This window comes from Rhipicephalus microplus, chromosome X (genome assembly GCF_043290135.1).
Source record: "Rhipicephalus microplus isolate Deutch F79 chromosome X, USDA_Rmic, whole genome shotgun sequence".
In the NCBI taxonomy this organism is placed as follows: domain Eukaryota; kingdom Metazoa; phylum Arthropoda; class Arachnida; order Ixodida; family Ixodidae; genus Rhipicephalus; species Rhipicephalus microplus.
This window is the reverse complement of record NC_134710.1, coordinates 509097158-509122425: the sequence shown is the minus strand read 5'-3', so window position 1 is coordinate 509122425 and position 25268 is coordinate 509097158. Positions and strand designations below refer to the sequence as shown.

Below are 25268 nucleotides of genomic sequence, written 5' to 3'. Positions count from 1 at the left end.
GTGCTGTGCCTCAATCAATCTGTCAAGGAACCCTGAAACACTTTTTTTCGAAACCTGAACAAGCTGGAGAACACTTTATTTTAGAACATTTTAAACAAATGGAGTAAAGTAATGAATTAAGCTTGACAATCTCACTGGCAACAAGCTAAAAAGGCTGGAGAAGCACATTATCTTAGAACATATTGAACACATAGAGTAATGAAGTAAACTTAAGAATCTGACTTGCAATGTGTAACTATGCGCCTCTAAATATAGCACTGAATGCCTTTGAATATACCATAATAATAGCGCACACTGCCAAATGATATGGGGATCTTGACCAGTGTCCATTAGGTATTTATAAACATCATCATAATAAATGAGTCGTGCAGTATGTATGCTGAACTCTCGAGGCAAAGCTTGTTAATTGCACAAGACTGACATTGCTAAAAACTTCATGAGATCATAGTGTTGTTGAATACAAACAAAACAAACAATATATTTCAAAAAGAACGTTAACAAAATCACAGGGGTCACGTTTATTCACAAGGACTGTCCACCTTGTGCCATTCTTTGTCTTTCGAAATTGCACCTGTAGAATGTTCCTGCAGCATTGCAATTTCTTTCTTCAGGTTGACAATCTGGAAAGAAAAAAAAAGAAGATTGCCTAAATCATAAAAGAAATTTACTCTCGTGTTCATGCAATGCGGAGTGTGAACATTGTTATACCGTGTCCAACTAGATTCCTTGGTTATGCTCATGTTAGCCATAATACAAATTCTCACTTACAACACCGTCACTGTCATCCAATGACAATTCATCAATCTCAACAACAAACTTTGTAAAGTGAGCACATCAACTGCATTGGAGATTGTTGCCCTGCGAGATGCTATCGATTACCATATACCCTAAATACAATAGACCTCCATAGTGAAGTGAATTCAGGTCTTTTGTAAAAGGAATATGTAAAATTCTGTTTTTACCCTCGATTTCTCCCAGAATGTACCACAACTCCCCCGTCAATATTTCAGCGGTATGGCACGGATCGTTATATCAGCTCAGGAAATTTCTGAACTCATCAACAACTTGAAAACGTCAAGTGACAACATCCCATTGACAACATCTATCCAAATTTCTAAAAAGTATGAAAGTTGTTTCGGGCAACTTTTTGCACATTATTTTTACCCAGTCACTCTTAAAGGGCCAAATTTCTGAGGACTTAAAGATGGCCAAAGTCACGCTGTTATTCAAAAAAGGTGACCGCTCTGATCCATCTAATTACCGCCCCATATCACTGAAATGCGTGTCTTGCAAAATATTAGAGCACATAATATTTTCCCCTATCCCCTGTGATCTTGAAGATAACTCTTTCTTTTACAGCAAGTAGCACGGTTTTCACCCTGGCTTATCATGTGAAACGCCGTTGGCTGAATTCACAACTGACCTGCGCTTAAACCTTGATTCATCTTATCAAACTAATGCCATATTCATCAACTTCTCAAAAACTTTCAACCGCGTAGTCCACCGTCGTCTCATAACTAAGCTCTGCACTCTAAATCTCGACCAACTTACACTGTCATGGTTAGTAAGTTCTTTGACAGCTCGTTCACAATTCACTTCTATTGTTGGAGACTTTTCCGCCAAAACAGATGTGCTTTCCAGGGTTATTCAAGGATTGGTCCTTGGCCCTCTTTTGTTCCTCATATTCATCGACGAGTTGCCATCTGAAATTACCTCATCCATTTGTCTTTTTGCCGACGACTGTGTTGTGTATCGCAGGATAATCAGTAGTACGGATCAATCATCACTACTGCAAGATCTTAACATTATCGAAGCATGGTACCCGCGCTGGCTCATGGAACCAAATGTCTCCAGACGCAAACACCTGCTCACTTCTCACAAAAAATTCAACCTTATTTTTCAGTACACCTTAAACTCCACAGTAATATATCAAGAAAAAAGTCCTACCACTACCTGGGTGTCTTCATAAACAGTATCCTGACCTGGTCAGACCACATCATCAAACTTGCACCAGATGTGTCCAGGACCCTTGGATTCTCCAAACGATTCCTGCGTCCCTCCCCTCCTGCCGTCAGAAAACTTCCGTACGAAACGTTCGTAAGGACCAAACTAGAATTTGCTTCCGCCATTTAGAGCCCCCATTAAGATTACCTCCGATCTTCTCTTGATTCTTGGGATGTAAAAACAGCACAAAAAATATAGACAAGGACAGAGAAAGAGACGACACCACACTGAACTCGCACCTAAACTTTATTGGAAGACACACGCACATATATCATGCAGTCGACCCGGTCACGTGGCAAACCAAAGGCGTCTGCGCAGCATACCAAACAAGGCATGAAACATGCCTAATCTTAGTGAACAGCAACACGTGTGTAACACACCTTCATGCTTGCCAAAAACGTATGAAACGGTTCATAAAAAACTAATAATCACTTTAACATGGCAGCGCTGAACCCAAGTACCGAACCTCCTTTTTACCAAGGGCCACAGACGGCTTGATCACACACCTATCCCCCTCCCTTTCAATGAAAAAAGCCTCCATCACTTCACTAGTGCACTTATCCCGATGGCCGCACAAACAAGTGGCTTTATCTGCCATAGGTTGGCAGCCACACTCCCTACAATGATCTGGCAAGTGCAACCTGCCAGCAGCCCTTGAAGAGGTCAAGTGTTCCCTTAGTCTCACGCTAATGCACTGCCCGGTTTGTCCTATATAAACTTCTCCACATGACAATGGCAACATATATATAACACACGATTTACACTGGATATCTATTTTTTCTCTTCTCCAGACAGAATGCGCAGGTCTTTCGTAAACTAAGAACTTCTTTTATGCACGCGGGAGCAAATAGAGGACAACTTCTTGGGAGCGGACATCACTACCCCATACCTACTAGCCACATTTTTCAAGCGATGTGAAAACTTGTGCACATAGGGTAGGGTACTACAACTGGTTTCTTTTCATTGCGCACGCGCTCTGTTCTCCTGTGCGTATCACTTACGCTTTTGACCCACTTGATTAGCTTTTGATAACTCCTCAAGATTTCCCTATCACCCACCAACTTCAGCTTCTCAATCTGGCTCATGAAACTTTCTTTCGAAACGTTTTCAGAAGCGCACCCTCCAGGGCAGCATAAATAATGCCGGACTTAACTATCTTAGAATGGCCTGAGGTGAACGGCAAGATACGCTTTACGGATAGGGGCTTGTACTGCTTACACAAATGTTCCTCATGAAACTGCAGTCTAATATCTAGAAACTGAAGCTCATCTTTTTCTGGCAGCTCATAGCTGAACCTTAGCCCATGGCCAGAATCCTTAAAAATGTTTAATATGTCAGCTCTCATGCTATGCTGACTGTCGGTTTTAATTACATTAAAGAAATCATCAACATACCGAAAAATGTGGCAGGACACAATTCAATTATGTCCCGCAATTTTAAGGGTTCTCGCCCATGGCCAGAATCCTTAAAAATGTTCAATATGTCAGCTCTCATGCTATGCTGACTGTCGGTTTTAATTACATTAAAGAAATCATCAACATAACGAAAAATATGGCAGGACACAGGATCAATTTATCGGCAACGGACCTGTCGACTTGTCTTAGGAAAATATTACTTAAAACTGGTGCCACCCTAGATCCGATGAAACACCAGATTTCTGGACACAAAAGCCCCCTTTCCACTCCACACACATTGACTGCAAGTAAAAGGTCAGCAGCTCCAGAAAGCTTTCCAAGGAAATGCCACAACTGTCAACGAACTTCACTTCATTATTGTCCTCAATCACACATGATTTAACACTCTGCAGAAGTGCAACATGAGGTATGGAGTAAAACATGTCCTAAATGTCGATGCTGAAAGCCAAACGAAAACCCGGGTTATTAGTTTTGAGAAAATCTACTACAACTTCAGAGTTCTTTACTACAAAAGGGTCGACTACATTAAGGGCTTCTAGGTGCATATGCAAGTAAGTCGACATCTCAGACAGCTAAGTTCCTTTTTCTGATATAATTGCTCTGAACGGGGAATGAAGTTTATGGGTTTTCACTGAGAAAAAAACCTGCAAGTCTTTTGCCTTTTTTATTTCACTGACTAGACTGGACAGATTCTTATCTTGCAGCATAGAAATAGCCTGCTGTTTCACCTTCCCTGTTTAACGTCTAATCTTTTGAAATTCTTCAATACGGCTGTCTGAGATTTTTCATTGAAAACGCCCTTTTTCATGACCACAAACATTCCTTCCTTATCCAACAAACAAACCCTAAGCCCATTCCCCTCCAAACATTTTACGACCAACTTGTCAGGGGAGAGTCTTCGCCTAGCCAACGACGTTTGAGTGCACACATTTATACAATCAGACACGCACCTTATTTGCTCGCCTTCAGGCACATACCGGAAAAAGCAACCTTTTCCACCGGTGGAACATTAGGTTCAAACACGAGCTTGGGTCCCAGTTTTAAAACCCTGTTAACATCCTCTGGGGTAGGACGATCACCGAAGGCGCACTTCACCTTGGGTCAGTCTTTTCTTTTTCCTGGTAGGAAGTGTCGGTCGCACCTTGCCCCAAAGGAACTCGGTGATTTCCTTGGTCATCTTCCTCCATTCTTTCAGGGGACGCTGTTGCCTGTATGTTGGCTCAGTCAAGCAGGCTGCCACCAAACAGTCTTGGAAAAAACGAACTTGCCTCCACCACTGAGAGCACAAAATGCAGCACATCCTTCTGGCGTGTCCCACCGAAGGTTTGAGGAGCCCGCAAATCCGTTGTAGTTCCGGAGGGCACAAGCTCTGTTTTATATACCAAGAGCATACCCTTGCTCTGCACACACACAGAGCCATGGTAGAAGCCAAGGAGGCAGGGTCATTGTGAAGAACGTCGGGATAGAGAGAAGAGCCCGATGCACAAGAAATAAATTGCAATAAAACTCGGCAGATCCCACGCACCTGGGAATCGACGTTATGCGAAGCATGCGGAGGTAAGGTGACCGTGTTGCAATTTTATTGTGGGACATGTCATGAAATGACACTACATATATGTGCAAACGTTACACGCACAGACATATGTTGAAGAGTTGCATATGTTTACATAACCAGTTATTTGCACTTGCGCAACGATGTCAACTGGAACATACGTATTAGCAACACCAGAAGTTAGTATGAAGCACTGATGCTCGCGAGGATGCTGGCCCTGGACGCTGCCACATAAATCAACCTCAGCGCATGGCAACTAACCATAATTGACGTTAACCCGAAGTGACGGATGTAAGAAAGGAGCACATGTGTAATGTTTATAAAATTGGGCAGGCAGCACTGCAACCAGTATTGACGTTTCACAAAGATTAAGGTCTATTTGAAAAGTAGTTCCGAGAACTGGTGTAGCTCTGTGGTAAAATGTTTCATTGCCATGCAGAACGCTTGGGTTCGATTCCAGCTGGAACCCTGACATTTATTCTTTGCATTGGTGGGGACGATGCTACCTATTTCAGGTATTTCTTAATGCTTGCACGTTAAAATCGCCAATTTGTGTTCTCGTCATTCCTGGATAGATACTAGTGTCAATCACCTGTGGCACATACCCACATACCAGCGACACATACCTACCCCTGGGTATATGCCACTGTCTGGCGGGACGTGTTTGACGACGTACGTGACGGGATCGACGTACGTGACGGGATCGTGACATTATTGAGGTCTTGAGCCGTGCGTCATATTCGTCAAACCATCTTACCCTCCCATGCTAATTTTGGTTCACGCCAAGTTAAGGGGGTGACCACGAGAGCACCCAAACATAAGCGGGCGGGCGAGCGGGCGGGCGGGCGGACGGACGGACGGACGGACGGATGGATGGATAGATAGATAGATAGATAGATAGATAGATAGATAGATAGATAGATGGATAGATAGACAGATAGATACGCTCAAAGTCGCCAAAGTTCGCTAAGAAATGCTTTGCATTTAATAGCGGAAGTTGGGCTAGTTGGTGGTTCATGCTTGGGATGTGAAAACAGTGCAAAAAATATAGACAAAGACGGAGGAAGAGACGACACCACACTGAACTCGCAATTAAACTTTATTGGAAGACACACACACATCTATCATGCAGTCGACCCAGTCACATTGCAAAACAAAGGTGTCTGCGCAGCACATCAAACAAGGTACGAAAGATGCCTAATCTTAGTGAACAGCAACAGGTGTATAACACACCTTTATGCTTACCGAAAACATACGCAACAGTCCATAACAAACTAATAATCACTTTAACATGGCAGCACTGAACCCAAGTACCGAACCTCCTTTTCACCAAGGGCCACAGACGGCTTACTCACACACCTTTCCCCCTCCCTTTCAATGAAAAAAGCCTCCATCACTTCACTAGTGCACTTATCCCGATGGCCACACAAACAAGTGCCTTTATCTGCCATAGGTTGGCAGCCACACTCCATAGTTCAGAATCGTGCCGCCCGGTTCATATCATCTCAGTACAGTAAACAAGCAAGCGTCACTCAGATAAAATCATCTCTTGAGCTTACTCCTTTAGCTGATCGTGGAAAAATGCACAGATATGCCTGTTTCGTAAACTGTATCACAACTTTTCTCATCTGCATGGCGCTCTACTCATTCCACCATCGTGCACCTCTTTTCGGCTGTTCAACTCCGAAAGTGTTCAACGTCTCCATGGAATAACTCGAGCCTTTAACAAATCATTCCTGCCTTCAGCAACACTGGAAGAGTCTTCCGGAATTTGTTGTTCAGGAGCGTGACCCAGACAAATTTAAAGTGTCGTTGTGTTCACTTTTTAGTTAACTCTCCCGCCATCAAAGCTTTCTTTTTGTTCTTTTTTTTAAGGTATTCATTGGTGTTCGCATCCGACTACCGACAATGTGTATTAGTTCTTACACTATTTCAATTTACTCTGCCTTTTTTGTTTATTTGCTGTATGATTACTTTGATTTTTTACTTACTATTAAAACATTGTAATTGTGTCCTTACATGTCCCTAATATTGTCTCCTTTTATGTAATGCCTTGTATAGGCCTTTAAAGGTTAATAAATTATGATGATGATGATGATAATGATGATAATTATGAACCACTGAATGGGTCTGTTATAAAGAGAGAGAGTTACAGAAGTGATAAACAGACCTACTCATAATGGGGGCATGAAAAAAATTTTTTTGACGATCAGATTTAGTTTCTGTGGCCTTTTTTGTTTCTTTTTTATATTTGATTCCAAGATATGCTCACCAAAACTACGTAGAAGTGGTGTAAAATATGCGTGCATCTGCTGAGATGGCAAAAATTATTGCGAGTCACAAAAAAAAAACTGCATTTATCAGACAATTATAACACCTAAATGGCACAACTGTAAAAAATCGCACTACTTAACTTTCTTGCACTTGTTCTGTGTTCACGGGTGGTGATGTAGTTAAGACAGCTGCAAGCAGAAGTTCTGTTATCAGATTACGATAGCACGCAGAACTTGTCGCGAACATCCCAGGTGCACTTCCAGGACCCTCTGTAAATAGAGTCTCGTTGGACCCGTTGCTTATCAGCACTCGGACCTTGGGACAAAGACCACAGCGGGAAAACTGTTCCTACCCGTACTCCCAATTGAGCATGGCGTACTTTGAAGCATTGAGCACAGCGGCCTTGCACATAGCAACCGAGATTTCTGCTCGAAGTTGTGGCTAGGCCTAGCTTCCCCCCCCCCACTTTGTGGGTAAGACCATCACATTAGCAGATATGTGTTTCGCATCGCTGCCGGATGCACCGTCCAACGAAGACAGTGGGCACATAAGCACTAAAGAGCTGTAAGGAGCGTCAAGTGAGCTATGGTGGCTAGAAGGAAAAGTGGAAGCTACAGTGGCTGCGGGGTGCACCAGCATATCATGTCAGCAGCGGCAGTAGTGCCGTTGCAGCTCAGATCGGCCGGCAGCAGCAGATGGCCTGCTGTCAAGTTTCCAGGTGCGCAGTGATCGAGATGGTAGGAACCTCGAGAGCTTTCAAACAATGAATTTTAACGTGATAGCATTGAAGAGCTCATTTCCCTGAAATTCCAACGTCAGTGTCGACTTTGAAGTCGGCGCTTGTGATCGAAAAATCATTATCTTGTGCGACACAAAAAAAACGAGAAAGATGCAAACAAAATTATAAATAATTAATAAATAATTTTCCGGGTTCTAGTGAGGGCTGAACCCAGGCAAGTAGGTGTTCTATCACACAGCCATTCATTCTGCTTGGGAATGCAGTGAAAATACCGTTCACGCTTCACAAACACATGCGACCTGTACACGTCAGGCTTCACAATGCAACATGTAATATCACAGTAATATTGTGTGGTACAAACATGCATTGTCATCAGGCATCAGAACATGTGATTATCATAAGGACTTTGAGACTTGAAGCTGGCCACCCATTACAAAAGGCACACTAGTTACTGCACGTATTCGGTTATGTACACGTAGTGAGTGCATATATATATATCGAGTTGGAAATCATTTCATGCACATAATTAATCATTGTTTGAAGCATGCTACCCATCACGCAGAATGCAGCCATATGCGAAAGCTTCACTGACAGAAATCACACTCAACTTTAATGATTACATTGTAGTAATCTACAATTTAAACTTTTCGCATAAGGTCATACAATAAAAACTTTCACTAAGCATTTGAAGAATGCACTAGGGACACGGTATCACTACCACGCTCAACTTAAAGGTGAAGCTCAAAGATCCCCTAATTTTTTAAATGTGGAAACGGGATGCCCCATTTTAATAGGTGCGGTAAACTTTGCACAGAATTCAGTGAGGCCAAAGCAATCAGCTATTTCTACTACCATGCAAACGAAAAAGACAGCATACTTCGTGATCGCACTGTGTCTTAATTTATAAATTATGTGCTGTCTAAAGCATAGGTGCAGGAGTGAGTAAAGGCTCTTAATTATGAAAGGAGATGATCTACATGAACCATTTAAATACTATGCAGCTTTTAGGGGCAGCATTCAATTTTACTAACATTGCAATTATGCACTTTTCATCTGTTAGATGAAAGTTTTTCATGTTTGGTACATTTTCTTCATCTCGAGTGACACAGTGCGAAGGCTTGAAAAGTGCTAGGCTTGTGCGAACAGTGAATTTTAGGTTCAAAGTGAATTTGAAGCGAATAGTGATTCTAATTGAATAAGTTCAAATAGAATTCGAATGGTATACATGATATATAAAAAAAGGAATATTTATCATGACCTAACTAACCTACACAATATTTCTTTTGAAGTTAAATAGGGGCTCTATGCAAATGCCTTTTTTTTTTCGTTCAAACGAAGTCGAAACAACCTTGAGTAGTAGTTTCGGTAGGATGCCAGTGATAACCTTTATGATACTTAACTTTTTAATATTTATTATACTTGGATCATATAAGCCGTCATAACAAGTTTAATAAAATGAAGAATTGATTTGAGGGTAACATGTTCCTTTAAAGGGGCCCTGCAACACTTTTTCAAGTAGCCATGGAGCCAGTAAACATGCTTGCTGCCTCGCAAATTTACTGCCGCAAAGTTTCTAGAATTAGTCCAGTACGAGCGGAGTTCCAAAAATTTCTCGCACGCTGCAACTGCATTCTCTCCTCATCCCGATGAAATAGCTGGAAGTTAAGAAGGGAGGAATGTCACGGTGAAAGAAAATAAATCACACACACCTCGTGACATTGAGCACCTCTTTTTTTTTTTTCTTGGAATTCGCGACTTTTCAGTGTGATCGCACATGTACTCATGGACAAATGAGCACGGCGGCCCCGGTAACGACGAGCACGCCATGCTCATATCAGCCAATGGCTGTGACAAGTGTTTTTTTAGCTTGTAGTGTCATTTGCCGAGGAAAGAAAGCAACTTTTAGCTTTGAAAATTTATTGTGAATTACAGGCCGCATGCTGCGCTATAATATTTGCTTGCGTATTCTCGGTAGCCTCGACTACCGATCGGCAGTGTTTTCTGACCATGTTTGATAAGCGTTGCAGAGCTCCTTTATATTTAATAAGAGCTTCCCGGCAAAGCCAATTTTCCCTGAATAGGTGTTTTCGCAGTTTAGCACTCCTCCATTTCAGTAAAACTATTTTTACAGGCAGATTAATACCTATACACCTATTCAATCATTGCAAATACTTCGAAAATATTCAATAATTGAAATTCAAATCGAAGCGAATCCAAATACTGAACTATTCGTTTGAATATTTGCACAAGCTTAAAAATTGCGTTTTTAGCCTTGTACACCACAAACTTGTGCAAGAGACAGTTTTCAAACAATTAAGGGAAATTAAGAGTTCAATTATGCAATGACACGTAAGTAATGCGACGAAGTTTCGAATAGCCACTTACTTTCTCGTGCCATGTTTTCCGCCTTTACTATAAAATGCAGCCATGCGATTACATGGAACTTGATCAGGGTGTTAGTTAAACATGTGGAATTTTGTTCACAGCCAACACAGGTCAGTTTGTTGCTTTGCATCTGGTAATGTCGCAATTATATAGTAAATGCTCAACTGCATCATATAATTAATGCTAGCGCGTTAATCCAGAACAATTTTGCATCAGTTCGAAATGCCCGTCTAAATACCGAAAGAAACTAGCGCCCCACAGCAGAACAACCCCGACACTGAGTGTGCTCAAGCTTTGGTGTCGCTGAAACACACTGTTCAGCTGTTTTCAAATAGGGGAACCTACATGCGGTAAAGAATAAAACGATCTAGGTGCTTTGAGTGTGTCCCACCCAGAGAAAAGAAAAGCATTCTTGACGTAAGCAGCCAAAACCACCTTGAGAGCAGCTCAACAACAAAGCGAGAGGTGTGATGAACAATAGTTTTCGTCGGGTGCCAGTTGGGTATTGTTCGTGCCCCGCAAATGTTGACCATGCAACGTAACAAGGGGAGTCCCAGTCTACATGAAACCACATAAAATGTTGATTGCACCTGAGTAATCGAAAGAGCATGCACTCCTACTTTAAACCAAATTAAAATATCTCCTAGGCTGCGCTTGCCACTAGATATTGATCAGAGATGGCCCCGCATGCAGGACTATCAAACAACACAAGCATCTTGAGTTTCCAAATTTGGTGTCAAGGGTCCGTTAAACTATTTGCTATCAGTTTGTTGAAGCTGAAGCAGTGTGTATGAGTCTTCCAACTTTGCAGGCTTGCTCATCACAGACTTTGTAGGTTTGCTCTTCGTTATTTACGCTTTGGCAATGCTTTAAAGTTTCACCAACGACAGCGCAAACGTAGCAACGAAGGTGCACACTGTACGCGTGCCATACCCTTCTGACCGGACAGAATGATCTAAAAAAATACGCGTGTGCCACCTCTCGTTAACATGAACAACTGCTGCACCCTGAACTGCCCCTTGCAGGCGGTTCTGCTAGGGTGGCCAGAACATTTTAGCCACCCTAGCGTTGCTCTCACCTTCCCTTCTATACGGTGGCTAGAATGGGGAGGTGTGAAAAGCGAGCCGTGTTTTCTTTGCCTGGAGGCACCGCCTTGTGCAATCTCTCCGCTAGGCCAAAACATGATGTTACAAGCCGACAAGCCGCCTGTGCTTGTCGTTTGAGTGTTCCTTTTCTTGTGTGTGTCTCTTTTGCGGCCAAATCATGCCATGGGTGAGAGGGTAGTGTAGGCCACTGTGACGGGAGCTTGTCAGCTTCATTGGCATTCCACGCGGTTTTACGAGTAGTTTGTTTTAGTGCGCGTTGAGAGGATTGGCATCTACAAAATGAGAAAACTTGGGAAGCGTGTTTCGTTTCAGGCTCTGGGATTCGGGGTATAGAACATGCCAGGCAAAGGTATCACTTTTCTGTGTGCCGGCACGCTGATAGATTTGTACATTTGTAGCTTGCCATCCGCCGGTAGAGCTATAATTTTTTTTATTGTGGGGCCGAAACAAAACAAAAAAAGAACAGTATGTGAAGGAACCCTAGCTCGCACCACTACTATAATGAGAATAAAGGTATACAAAAAAATTTGGCCATCTAAAAAGAAGAAGCATTTTAGCTCAAGTTAAATGTAGTGAACCCGAACTGCAGCAAAAGTTTTTACACACATGTATAACAAACACCCACAGCTAAACCACTAAATGCTTTGTAGACATCTTAAAGAACTTACCGATTGCTTTGATAAAGACAATCAAGCCTCAATATAACGAAGTAGAAGGTGAGCCAAAATTCTGTATGCTCAGATAAGCACACACCTATAAGCATGCAGAGAAGAAAACCGTTTCGTGGCCCGATGCATCGCTATGCGACCCTGCATGGGACGAAAAATAAATAGCAGACAAATATTTTGCTTGCTCAATGCACACACTGGCTATTTTATTGCCCACTAGACTTGATTGAGAAAAAGTCTGTGATGTTCTATTGCTTCGGACAGCACTAGCAAAAGACTTCCTTCTTGGGGGTGGCCATTTTTACCCGTTCATGCCATTTTCGCCATCCTCATGGGCGCCGAAGAAACGGCGTAGGAGGTCGTCTGCATCGAGCGCCAGCGACGACGTCGGCACGTCGAACGCATGAGAGACCACGACGTCTTTGTTGTTGTTTGCGTAGGCCTGTCCGGTGACAGCTGCAACAATAGCATTGTCGGTGGGCTTCCCTGTTGTCACGGCGTCGGCATCAGCATTGACGTAATTGCAGAATGAGTCATCTGCCACAAAAACACTGGCGTCACAGAGTGCTTTCCACGACGCTCCAACTTCGTCTACAGCAGTCCCATCACATTCGGTACTAGTGGAGTCGCATGTAGCCACTTCGCACAAGGCATGTCTGAAACAGTTGCCTATTGTGCTAGTGGAAACGCTTGTCCACGCAGCTTGCGGCATTTCAATAGCCATATCTTAGACTACAGCACTCTGTGGGCAGACTGAGGCAATGAGTCTTGACATCGACTGGTCCTTCAGTTTCTCACTGCAAACTGATGTTCAGAAGCAGGCGATCAACTTAACGTTTGCGATAGCTTGCCTTCAAGGACATACTTATCTCTTGATCAAGCGGCTGGATGAGGGAAGTACAGTTGGGTGGCAAAAACAAAAGTTAAATATTGTAAAGTGCAACAGTTGTGTGGTGGGCTGTACAAATGTCCAGTATTACCCACACCTTGCGGTTGTGCTTACGCAGTTGCTCGTCCCAATCCTGCAACCACTCCACAAAAAAATCTCGTGTCATCGACGTATAGCACCTTCAGATTTCACTTCCCTTCGAAGCATTGAGGCGATGCGCTTTTCTCTATGACGAATGCCCGCATCTTTTCCAATCCATCCATGTTTGTGCAAAGCAGCACAGTGATTCGTTGCTTGCTGTGCTTCCCGCCGTGCCACAGCTCACCTTTGAGTGACACAGTTTGACACAGTTTTGTAAGGGAGCATTTGAAAAAAGAGCCCAGTCTCATCAACATTAAAGATGTCGTTACGGGCATATTTGTCTTTTACTGGGCCAAAACATCCTTTCACCTATGCCGCTGCAGACTTGGCACCAACGGTACGAGACTCACCCACTACTGTTCTTCCAACAATGTCATGTCTTTCCTTAAGCGCTGTAGCCAGCCAGCACTGGCAAAGAAACTGTCATGACTCATTATTGAAGCAAAATTTCTAGTATTTCTCTGCAAAATTTCGCCACTTATTATCATATTTGCCGCTCTAGCATTTAGGAACCATTTGTACACAGCATCTTAGACTGGCTTGAACACTGCAATTCACAGCTTCTTGCGGCTGCCTTTCACACCATGGGCAACGACATTTGTGATCGCTTCACAGCTGGCAAGAATGGTAGACAATGTACTCACTACAATGCCGAAGTCTAGAGCCACTCAAGATTTCTTTGTCCCCAAGGCAACAGCCTTCTAAATAGCTGCCTTTTGTTCTAAAAATATAGTTTTTCGTTTGCGCGTTTCCGAGCCTTCATCCATGGCAACGTGAACCTACATAGGCTACCGCAGTTAGCACATATTCATCTTCAAAGAGCATGTGCACTGTGCAAACACGTTCACAAGCCTTGCGACTAACCACAACTGCGCAGGAAAGAACCAGGCCTGGGGTGAACCGACACTGCGGCGCCGCTTCTCGGTCATGTAACCGGCCCGAGTGCTCGCTCGATCCTCCCTGCTGGCTGTGCGAGGAGGATGATTCTCTTCGCCACGTGTGGCATGGCTGTAAAGTCTGCGCGGGAGTTTTGAAAGAGCTGTGCCAAACAAGCGTCAAACTCCACAGAAAACGATATACTTAATGCACTGCCATCGGTTTTTCTTTTTTCGATGGACTAATTTATTTCGTTACATCTATTTAACAGTCAATTTTACTTCATTACAACAAGGTTTAGAATGCATGGTTTTTAATGCAGCTTTCAAGAAGAATTTTGTTTACTTTGTTTTATCCATTATTTCGTTATGTCCCATTACATTATAATGAGGTTTGAGCATATATTCATCTGAACGTTCTATTTTTTTTTATTTCGCTTCACTATGTTTTTATGCAGTATAGTGAAATCTCATTATTTCAAACTCGAAGGGGCCCAAAAATTTGTTGGAATTAAAAAAAGTTTGAATTAATGAAAGCTAATTGAATGGAGGGCTCACCATGCAGTGGCGCATGTGTACTGAGCTAACAGACGAGGGGTAAGTTTCAGAAGGCTTACATTTATTCACAAATCAAAGGTTATCCGTCATTACTCTAAATACGACGACTACATCGACTGCGTTTCCGCTGCTACCCTCTGCACCGCAGCTGCAGCGTGGCCAGCACATGATGAGAAAAGAAAAAGGTCTCCCTACGGAGAGAAGCAGATCGGCATATGAGAGAGAACCAACACTCCGTGACAGCTTCTTCTCTTTTTTTGCTCTCTTCGTGCGTGGCGTTAAAAGAAGGGTCTCTACGTGACAGGGAAGGGAAAGAAGAAGCGTGGCACCAGCGCGTCGCATATAGACATTTAAGAATGAGCGAACATTTCGCTGCAGCTTTTTAAAGACGATAGTCTTTCTTGGGGACCTTCTACAAAAAAATTTTGGTCTGTCTGTACATTTGTACGTTTGTCCGACCTAATGATACCTCCATCGGCACCAAATAGCAACTCTATCCGCAGCGCCCACCAATATTGCTCAAGATTTAAAGTTCATAGTTGTGCAAATGTCAATTAACAAAGCAAATATTGCGCATATCTGATGTGCCACAACAACATGTCTATGTTTTGTATGCCTTTATACTAGAAGAGCCACACACAAATAGCTCTAAGGACTTTAGCCTTTAACACGCTGCGCTGACAGTGCAACGCGATGCTCAAGAAGGCGTTTCCAACGCTTTGCTACGATGTCACGGTGGTGGCACCTGCCCGTTGCTCTGCGTTCTACACCTTATCACCTCCGAGACTGGCGCGCATCTTTCTCTGCGGGCTGCATGCCTTCGTTTTCGAAGATAACTGCTAGACGGCGCTCGTGTCTAACGTGCCTCGATGCACTCGTTCGTCTCCGCTACACGCTCGAGGCGCTGTAACGCAGCGCCTTCAGAATACCATTCACCGATTTTCTTCCGCAGAACATAAAATGAATGTTTTGTTCACTCTCTTCAGACGCAATATTATCGTCTTTCGACAACATTTGGGCTCGGTGGCACCGCCAGGCGCACGATGCTAAATTTCGTGCTCTTCTATGCACAGGTGTTCCTGGGACTGGGTTTGCGTAGCGATGCCTCGTTTCCAGCGCCTTTGGGACACATTGCATCTGTGACATCGACAGCACCGTATCAAGTTGGCCTGGCCCCTGCTACAGCCATATCGCTTCCCTGGTTTGACTCGGCGTCACGTGACGTGGTCCATTTTGATAGAAGTTTCGGAAACCCAGCAAACCCAGCGACCTACGAGGAACGGCATAAAATGGGGCAACGCCTACGCCCAGGCTTCAGTGGGCTCGGTGGCACCGCCAGGCGCACGATGCTAAAATTCGTGCTCTTCTATGCACAGGTTGGTGAAAAAAATCGTTTCACAAAGTGTTTCAGAACTAGCTGTGTATGCCTTGTGGTGTTGCCGAGCCCCGGCTCTTTGTGGTCATGTTGCATGGATGCGTCTCGTATAGTTAAGTTACTGCTGATTCTGAGCAGTGACGCAGAGAAAAACCCAGGCCCTAATCCCGATGTAGAAGCTGGTCCTAATTCTCATGTTCTCCAGAATATTTTAGATGCCATCACAGAAATTAAGGCTTCCCAAACTGAACTTCAGACCGGAATGCAGGGCGTTCAAAAGCTCTTGTCTCTCATTGAGAATACACTGGCATCGCTCAACGACTGTAAGTAAAAAGTTGAAGAGTGTGAAGCAACTGTTCATGTGGTTCAAAAGCAAGTCGCACAATTTTACAGTAAAATGGACGACTTAGAAAACAGAAGCCGCCGTAACAATATCGTGGTATACGGCATACCAGAAAATGATGATGAAGGCCCCGAATCTTTGAGAAAATATGTCAAAAACGAAATTTTCAGCCATCTACTGAAAGCTAAAGTGCAGACTTTGGAGCGCGTTCATCGTGTCGGCAAAAAATTAACTGATCAGGATCGTCCCGCCATACTGCAGTTTTATGACTTTGCTGAAAAGATGGCAATACTACGCAACTGTTCAAAGTTGAAAGGTACGAACATATCGGTCTCTGAGGATGTTTCACTTACAGTCCGTGAAACACGCAGGAAATTATGGAAGTCCTCAAAATCTAACCGAGACAGCGACGATAAGGTTGTGCTTCTTTTCGATAAGCTGAAAATAAATGACACGCTCTACGTTTTGGATAGGCACGTGGGAAAGAGGATACCTCTGCAGCCGGAGCGTTCCCAAACTGCTGGTCGCGAAGGCAGTAGTTCAAGTTCATGAAGCCAAGCAAACACGCCGTCGTTTTCTTTGTTGTGTTTCTATGCCAGAAGTATAGTGAACAAAACGGACAAACTAGAAGAGATCTTGCTGGCTTTTGCACCTGACGTTTTGGTGATTACAGAGACGTGGCTTCATCCAAGTATTCATGATTTAGAAATAATTTCAGAAGGCTATAGCCTACTTCGCAAGGACCGTGACAGCTGCAGAGGTGGAAAGGCTATCGCTATAAAAGATGGTTTAGCGTTCCAGGAAGAACATGGTATACCGAACCACTAGAGTCTGTGGTGCACTGTAACATTTCGAACCACACCTCTACTAATAGGTGAAATATACAGACGACCTGGGGAACCTGAATCTTATCTTACGGAACTGCAACTTTATCTCCTTGCGAAAATGCACGATCGGACGAAGCTAGTACTTGTTGGCGACTTCAACTTGGCAGGAACAGACTGGGAAAACCTAACCACCAGCAATAGAGAGGCAAATAGCTGTGAGCAACTTCTGGATACTATGCTAAGTTTCTCATTATCTCAATGCATAACGCAAGCGACACGCATTCAAGGGCTTGCTTCCAACATCTTAGATCTTGCTTTAATTTCTAGCTCAATAAATGCTAAAGTTATGGTACAAGATGGAATCTCCGATCATCAAATGGTTTTAATCGAATTCCCCAATCTTAGCCTGGCAAAATGTGACAATAAAAATTCACAAGTATTTATTAAACATTATTACAGAGCTGCCGATAAAAGTATTATTGATTACTTAGGAATGCAGTTAGACGATTTTGACGCTGAACCTTCCCGTTGATGTTGACAACTTGTGGTTAAAATTCAAGGCAGCAATTTTTCACTGTGATTAAACCTACATTCCTACGAAACGTAAGAGGACAAAACAAAGGACTCCTTGGATAACGCGAGAAATAGTTCATATTAAACGGAAGCTGAAAAGAATGCGGAAGCGTAAATGCAATCCAGCTGTAATAAGTCAGTGCTACCAAGAGTTTAAAAAAGCCTGTTGCGCGAAGCGAACACCTATTTTTTTTTCACACACCCTAACCAACTTTATGACAACACAACCGAAGAAATTTTGGCGTTACCTAGCTAAGCTGGACAGTCCAATCTGTAAGATGGCAATCAATGGCATCGTTACTGAAAGTACGCACGCAATAGTTAACTCGTTCAATTCCTTTTTCCAATTGGTATTCACCCAAGCATGCCCAGTCCAAGGGCCGCTTTTTGATTGTGACTCGGCCATGCCGGAAATCGAGATAACCGAACAAGGTATCTTGAACCTGCTTTTACAACTTGATGGTAAGTAAGCACCGGGACCAGATAAAATCCCAAATGCCTTTCTTAGGCATTATGCAGAACAGCTTGCTCCTTTTTTGTTTAAAATATTTATGCTTTCACTGAAAACTGGTGCACTTCCGAGAGACTAGCTACGCACAAGAATAATTCCGATCCATAAAAGTGGTAACAGGTTTCTCGTGGACACGTATCGAGCCATATTGCTGACAACCTACTGTTGTAAATTAATGGAGCACATCCTCAACAAAGCCATTGTAAATTACTTAGAATCTAACAATATGCTGTACCCGAATCAACACGGATTCCGTAGGTGTCTCTCCAGGGTAACGCAACTTGCAGAAATAGTGCATGACTTTGCTGGCATAATTGACTCCAAACTTCAGGTTGATGCAACATTCATAAACTTTGCGAAAGCCTTCGACCGTGTGCCTCATTCCAAAATAATAGCCAAGCTTGAATCCCTTGGGATTAATAGCAAAGTAATTGCGTGGATTTCGGCCTACTTAACTAATCGCTCCCAGTATGTAACTTTAAACAACGTAGACTCTGACTGCCTCAGTGTTTTTTCCGGTGTACCCCGAAGGTCTGTTTTGGGGCCAACATTATTTCTTGTTTACGTTAATGACATCTCTTCTTGTGAGGAACCAGGTGTAACAGTGCGACTTTTCGCTAATGACTGCGTCATTTACACTACAATATGCGGTATTGATGACCAATATAAAACTCAATTCTTGTTTACAAAACATTTCCCAATGATGCGAGATGTGGGGAATGGAAATAAATGTGTCTAAAACCACGTTCATAAGTCTAACCAAGAAAAAACGACCTTTGTCATTTGTGTACAATCTTAATGGTTTCAATATTAGCAAAGTTGACAAAGTAAAATATCTGGGCGTCACATTCTCACAAGATTTAAAATGGGAACAGAACATTACCAATACATGTGCCAAGGCATTTGAACAACTCGGATTTCTGCGTAGAAAATTGAGGAAAGCACCTTCAGCAGTTAAACTAACCGCCTACAAAAGCCTGGTCAGGCCCATTCTAGAATACGGAAGTATAGTGTGGGACCCTTATCAAAACTATCTTCGCAAAAAACTTGAAAAATTGCAAAACAGGGCCCTGAGGTTTATATACTCAGAATACTTCTGGCGCGACAGTGCAACGGACATGCGATCAAGCGCACCTAGCAACTCTGTCTAGCCGGCGTCATGTTGCTTCCATGAAGTTTTTTTATCTCCTTTTTCACGGTCACCTTAAAATCTGTAAAGACGACTATATTCGTCCGCCTGGCCGTTCTAGTAGGACGAACCATGATAAATGTATACGTCCCTTCAGTGCCCACAGCAACGTGTTTGAATATTCCTTTTTTCTCGCGCTGTCACCGCTTGGAACGCGCTACGAGGTGAAGCTGTTAATGATACAAATATTGATTAATTTTTTTTTTTGTGGAGCAGTTAACAGAGCCAGTATAGTTACATTTTGCTGTTCTTGTTGTTGCGATAACGAAAAACGTGTTTTGCAGTGGTGCATTGTAATCTTTTGTACACATATATTGTTTTTCATACGTAGTATGTGGTTTCAATTATTTTTTTTTTCGTCTTCTCGTGTATGGGAAGAACACCAATGTGGTATTGTTGTACCCGCTATTGTATGTGTTTTGCTGTTGAGCGTATCGTCCCTCAAAATATTCTATTTCCTGAACTTTGTATCTAATTGGTTACCTGTGATGATGTATGCCCGCTTCCTGTATGGGTCTGCAGAAGACCTACAGTATTGTTAAATAAAAATAAAAACATTTACAGTGTAACATGTAAATTCGGGCCAATTTTTTTCTTTTTTTTTTCTTTTCCTTTCTCGCGCGCAATGTTCAGGAGTCGAAGGTGCCGCCCCGAGATTGGGCATGGCGCTGAGAGCATTTTCGGAACATGGTATAATCAAATTAACCGTCGCAAGTGCTTGCACAATCGAATTACTGGACGTTTTTGTCCACTTTTTTACACACAACTTTGATGAGACCACAGCATCAGTTCTAATTAACCAGAAGTTCAAATTAAGCGTGTTCAAATTAATGAGATTTGACTGTATATAGAACCACGCAGCGATGCTCACCTTGTGCATTGTATGCACAAACAACAGAAATACACGCATCGTGCCCATATAAAGCATTGTAAAACTGCTGCAAGGTTAGATAATTAGAAAAATGAATGTTCAAGGTCTGCTGTGCCCACCCGAGTGACTATACAACTTCACACGCAGATAATGTAAAGAGACTGACACATGTTTTCTCCACATTCACCTGCATTAAAAGATAGTAAGCAGCTTGTAGCCCTGTAAGCAGCGTACGTGTTGTAGATATTGGCAAATTCTGTGGCCAATATCGTTTTCACTTTATTTTAAGAGAATTTAACTAATGTATAAGCAAAAAGAACATGTACCAGTGTACTTTATCATAACATGGCACTAATTAAATTTGGTTGAAGCCATGAAACTAATTGCTAGCTCAATTCCTATGAAAATTTGAGAACCACTCTGTGACGGTTTGACCTCAAGCGTAATGCCAGCTCAGTATTTATTAAAGGTAAGGAATAAGTGGACAAGGCTGCTCCCATCATCAAGGTACAATTAATAGTACGAGACAATTCAATTCATCAAAGGTTATTGTGTGATACTGATAAAATTCTAGAAAACTTTCGAAATCATATATTCTCCGGCTTGAGAAAGCTTTCTTTTTACTCCATAATTGTATAGATAAATATTGTGAAGGGGAGAGATACACGTTTATTGTGTAATGACCACTGTGAATCGGCAGCCAAACAAGATGGCCGAGTTGCCTTTCCTGCAAGCGCTTAATGCACAAGTGTCTTCGTTATCTTTGTAAAGTGCCCCGCATGCTTCTGTCGATGATGCACAGTAACATCCCTCCCCTGTGGCAGAAGCGCTGTCATGGTGCTTTGTATGGCAACGACGAATTAACAGGATGATACGGTTTGAGTCTGGAAACGTGGACGTCCGTCTGAAGTGAGGGGGTGGAAGCATCATTGTTCAGGGGTGTGATCTCGTAACTCTCGTCATTGAGTTGTCGTAACACTTTGTAGGGGCCATTGTAGCCTGGTAGTAGCTTCTCTGATAAGCCGACTTGGCGGTTCGGGGTCCAGAGAAGGACCAGAGACCCCGGCAGGAAGTGCACGCTATGATGGGGACTGTCATAACGGCCGTTTTGGTGCTTTTATGACAAGTGTAGCCGATCATGAACGATCTGACAAGCTGAATGGGCTCGAGAAACGACATCGTTGGTGTACTCAGTAGACAAGAGGGGGAGCCGAAGAAAGGAGTGTGTCAAATGGTAATGCTAGATGTTGGCCAAATAGCAAATAAAACGGCAAGTAACTAGCAGTTTCGTGCCGTGAAAAGTTGTACACAAAGCTGACAATGAAGAGTGCTTTGTTCCAGTCACGGTAATCTGGTGAAACGTACATTGACAGCATTTGCGTCAGTGTTCGGCTCAGACGCTCGGTCAATCTATTCGTTTGCGGATGATAAGTGGTGGTAAGCTTGTGCTCAGTGGAGCAGGCACGGAGGATGTCATCCACAACACGTGAAAGGAAGTACTTCCCTTGATCAGTAAGCAGCTGCCACAGAGCGCTGTGATGAAAAAGGACTTCATACAAGAAAAAGTCAGCAACGTCAGTGGAATAGCTGGTTAACTTGGTGCAACCTTGGTGGACTGAGGCACAAAAAACATATCGTGAAGCAGGAAGAGCAGGAGAGGAGACAGAACAGCACCAACTACCAACTGTTTAATGACCGTCTAGGAAATGCACAGGAAAGAAGACAAAACCACGCATGCGTGCACAGCCAACAAACACCGCACAGCGTCATGATCAAGGCACTAAGTTATCCAAAAAATGCATTTCTGTTGCGTACAACACAATAGATGTATCACTGATACAATCAGGCCCTTTCTTTTTGATAAAATAGGCTTCCAAGAGCTCTCTAGGTGTTTGTTTTTTGCTCTTACCAAGAATCACCGTTTTTTCAAACAATAGCACACATCTGCAGGCTTTACAGTGCACTGGAAGATGCGCATGATCACTTTTGCCTAAACTATCGGCATGCTCCCTCAGTCTGTCATTGATGCAACGCCCCGTTTGACTGATATAGAACTTGCCATAGCCTAGGGGAGTCCCATATACCATGCCTTGTGCGCAGCACCCAAAAAGTCTTGTGTGCTACTTCTGGCAGTTCCTTTGCTCATCGCATGTGATACGCGGGCACAATTGAGCAAGTTTGTTGGGAGCTGAAAAAACGACTGGAACGCCATAATGGGAAGCCATCTTCTTGAGGTTATGGCTCACACGGTGTATATACGGGACCACCTCAGGCTTAACCCGCTCTCTCTCCTTCGAGCGCACATTTGCATTAGACAATCTGCCTTTCACCTTCTGCAGCAGGCATTCCACCACGGAACAAACTACGGACTGAGGGTAGCCGGCCTTGGAAAGTCTTTGAAGTTGACGCATAAAGCTAGCTTGCATAACACGTTCACATGATCTGCGTAGTGCCAACTCTAAGCAAAGTAGAGCGATTCCGCGTTTCACAGTCTTTGAATGCACTGAATTGTAAAGTAACCATTCCTTCTTACTCCGAGGGAGGTACGCACAGCATACGTGACCAGCCGAAATTGTCAGGTTAAGGTCCAAAAACTGCAAGGAGGTATCTTCCGGAGGCCCATGTCTTCTCTCTTGCTCTTCCCGCTTCACGATATGTTTTTTGCGCCTCAGTCTTCTGCACCAAGTATGCACCAACTAGCCCAAAAACAAGTCCTTTTGGAACAGCTGGTTAGCAGTGGTCGAGTGATGGCAAAGCGTGTGGCGTAATTTATGGCGACTGCAACCCACTTATTTCCAGAAGTGAATGTAAGAAACGGGCTCAACAGGTCAAGGCCAACACAGAAGAATGGTTTCATAGGTATGTCGATGGGCTGTAGGAGGCCAGATGATAGCACAGAGGGGGGCTTGCGGCGTTGGCAGTGGTTGCAAGCAGTGACGTAGCGAACCACAGAACGATACAGGCCGGGCCAGAAAAAAGTGACGTCGCACATGATTGTAGGTACAAGAGAAGCCTAGGTGAGCGGCTGTAAGTACGTTGTGAAGTTGTTCCAGAATGCTGGTAGGCAGATGATGGGGAAGCCCGAGTAGTGATTCCGGGCCATTGATGGTGAAGCTGTGATGGTACAGAATGTTGTTGTGCAATTCGACAATGAAGTAGTACGGGTGTAATAATACCCGCAGCCATGTTGGCTTCTTGCGGAGTTGTGTCGGCAAGGCCTTCGATCAATCTTTTGTTTAGAATAAGTGGCAGCGGAAGTGTTTTGGTGGCCATCTTGTGGACCTGGATGTAATCCGATCTTCTCCACCTGCATGTTCGTGAACTCCTGCGTTTCGAGTTCAGTACGCTCCTCTTGCTTCACAATTGAGATTGCTTGCTGTGAAGTAACGATAGAGCCCAGTCGCAAAAGTCGTCTTCCGCACATGTTGTGCGGTAATTCCGCTGAGCAGCTGATCACGAACTATAGAATTGGTGGAGGCGCCGAAGTTGCATTTGCTTGCCATCGCCTGTAAACCAAACGAAATCTGTAACTAATTCCATCGGTATTTGCTTGTCCAATTTGAAATAGTGATGCTCTAGAACTTCACTGCTTAGAGCCATCAAATGGTTCTCAAATAGAATGAGTGCTGCGAGCCCCGCCGCAGTGGTCTAGTGGCTAAGGTACTCGGCTGCTGACCCGCAGGTCGCGGGTTCGATTCCCGGCTGCAGCGGCTGCATTTCCGATGGAGGCGGAAATGTTGTAGGCCCGTGTACTCAGATTTGGGTGCACGTTAAAGAACCCCAAGTGGTCAAAATTTTCGGAGCCCTCCACTACGGCCTCTCTCATAATCAAATTGTGGTTTTGGGACGTTAAACCCGACAAATCAATCAGTGAGTGCTGCGATGTATTCAACCTGCGTGCCTTCGTCCAGAATCCCGTCTCCGCTTTTCACACGGTCCTGTGCATTTTGTAGTGTCCAGTAGACGTCCAAGCCCTCAACTCCCAGTGCGTAAAGTTGTGGACTCTTCTTGAGAGCGGGCCAGGTGGTGTCTCTAGTGATGACATCGATGCATGTGTAACATGGGGTTTAGCCCAAGGCACAGGAGGAGTGCCCGGAGGTTGCAAGAACGGCGGAGCAGTAATCCCGGAAGTCATTCTGGAACGATGAGGAGCTGAACTGTTGCAGTCGCTAGTACATGTTGGCGAGTCACTAGTGCCAGTAAGCATTGTTGGCGAGTCACTAGTGCCAGCAAGCATTAGCCAACGTACAAAGTATGGCTGCAGTAGGGCTATCGTATTCCGTGCAGCGTGCAAGTAAGGCAGTACCCTGTAAATTGGCCCGACAAGGAGGCAATCCCCATTGAATTTCGACGAACAAGGCGGACGAAGAAAGTAAGATATTTACTTCGGGTTCAACTCGTCCCCAGTTTGTCACCGGATGCACGGTCCAGTGGAGACAAGTAGTGCTTTAGTGGTGGAGCGCTGTAACCAGCGTCAAGGAAGGTGGAGAATGGGGAAGGAACTGCTCTTTATTCGGAGAGAGCGTGTAACAATTATTACAAGAAATTGCCATCATGCGGCACTATGTGACACATCACATGAAATCGGAACTGATCGTAAGCCCACGACTCTAAGATTAGTATCTTGAATTTAGGACATGAAATGCCTGACACCACAATGCGGAAGCAAAAAAGTCATAATGTACTTCGTCGAAAAATACACGTTACGTCACCTGCTGGGTCTTCACAACCACGAATAGGCATTTTGTGCATTGACGGTGGACCCCCCAGCAAATCTCTGTTTGCCGCGACCACTGCGACTAGCAATTTTGCGCGAGCATCCCAAAACGCAAGACTAAGTATGCTGGGCTCCATGTTTCTGTCACCTTAGTTAGGCATTAGAACCACCTCACGGATGAAGTTGCCAGAAGAAAAAAAGCACACGTAGAGACAAACACTGTCTCTATACTTTTATCTAGAATTTACGCGGCTCC

The 25268-nt window shown here is 43.7% G+C and overlaps 1 protein-coding gene across 11 annotated transcripts in view; it reads right to left on the bottom strand.

Annotated features, from left to right (window-relative positions):
* Window positions 1–480: 480 nt before the first annotated feature.
* Window positions 481–25268, bottom strand: part of LOC119160723 (valine--tRNA ligase, mitochondrial) — a 622168-nt gene continuing 597380 nt past the window's right edge. For all 11 annotated transcript variants that reach the window (XM_075881124.1, XM_075881123.1, XM_075881132.1 and 8 more), the window contains one exon: window positions 481–620. In XM_075881124.1, coding sequence (XP_075737239.1) covers window positions 519–620 — 102 coding nt within the window. In that variant the 3' untranslated portion in view covers window positions 481–518. The remainder of the gene's footprint in view (window positions 621–25268) is intronic.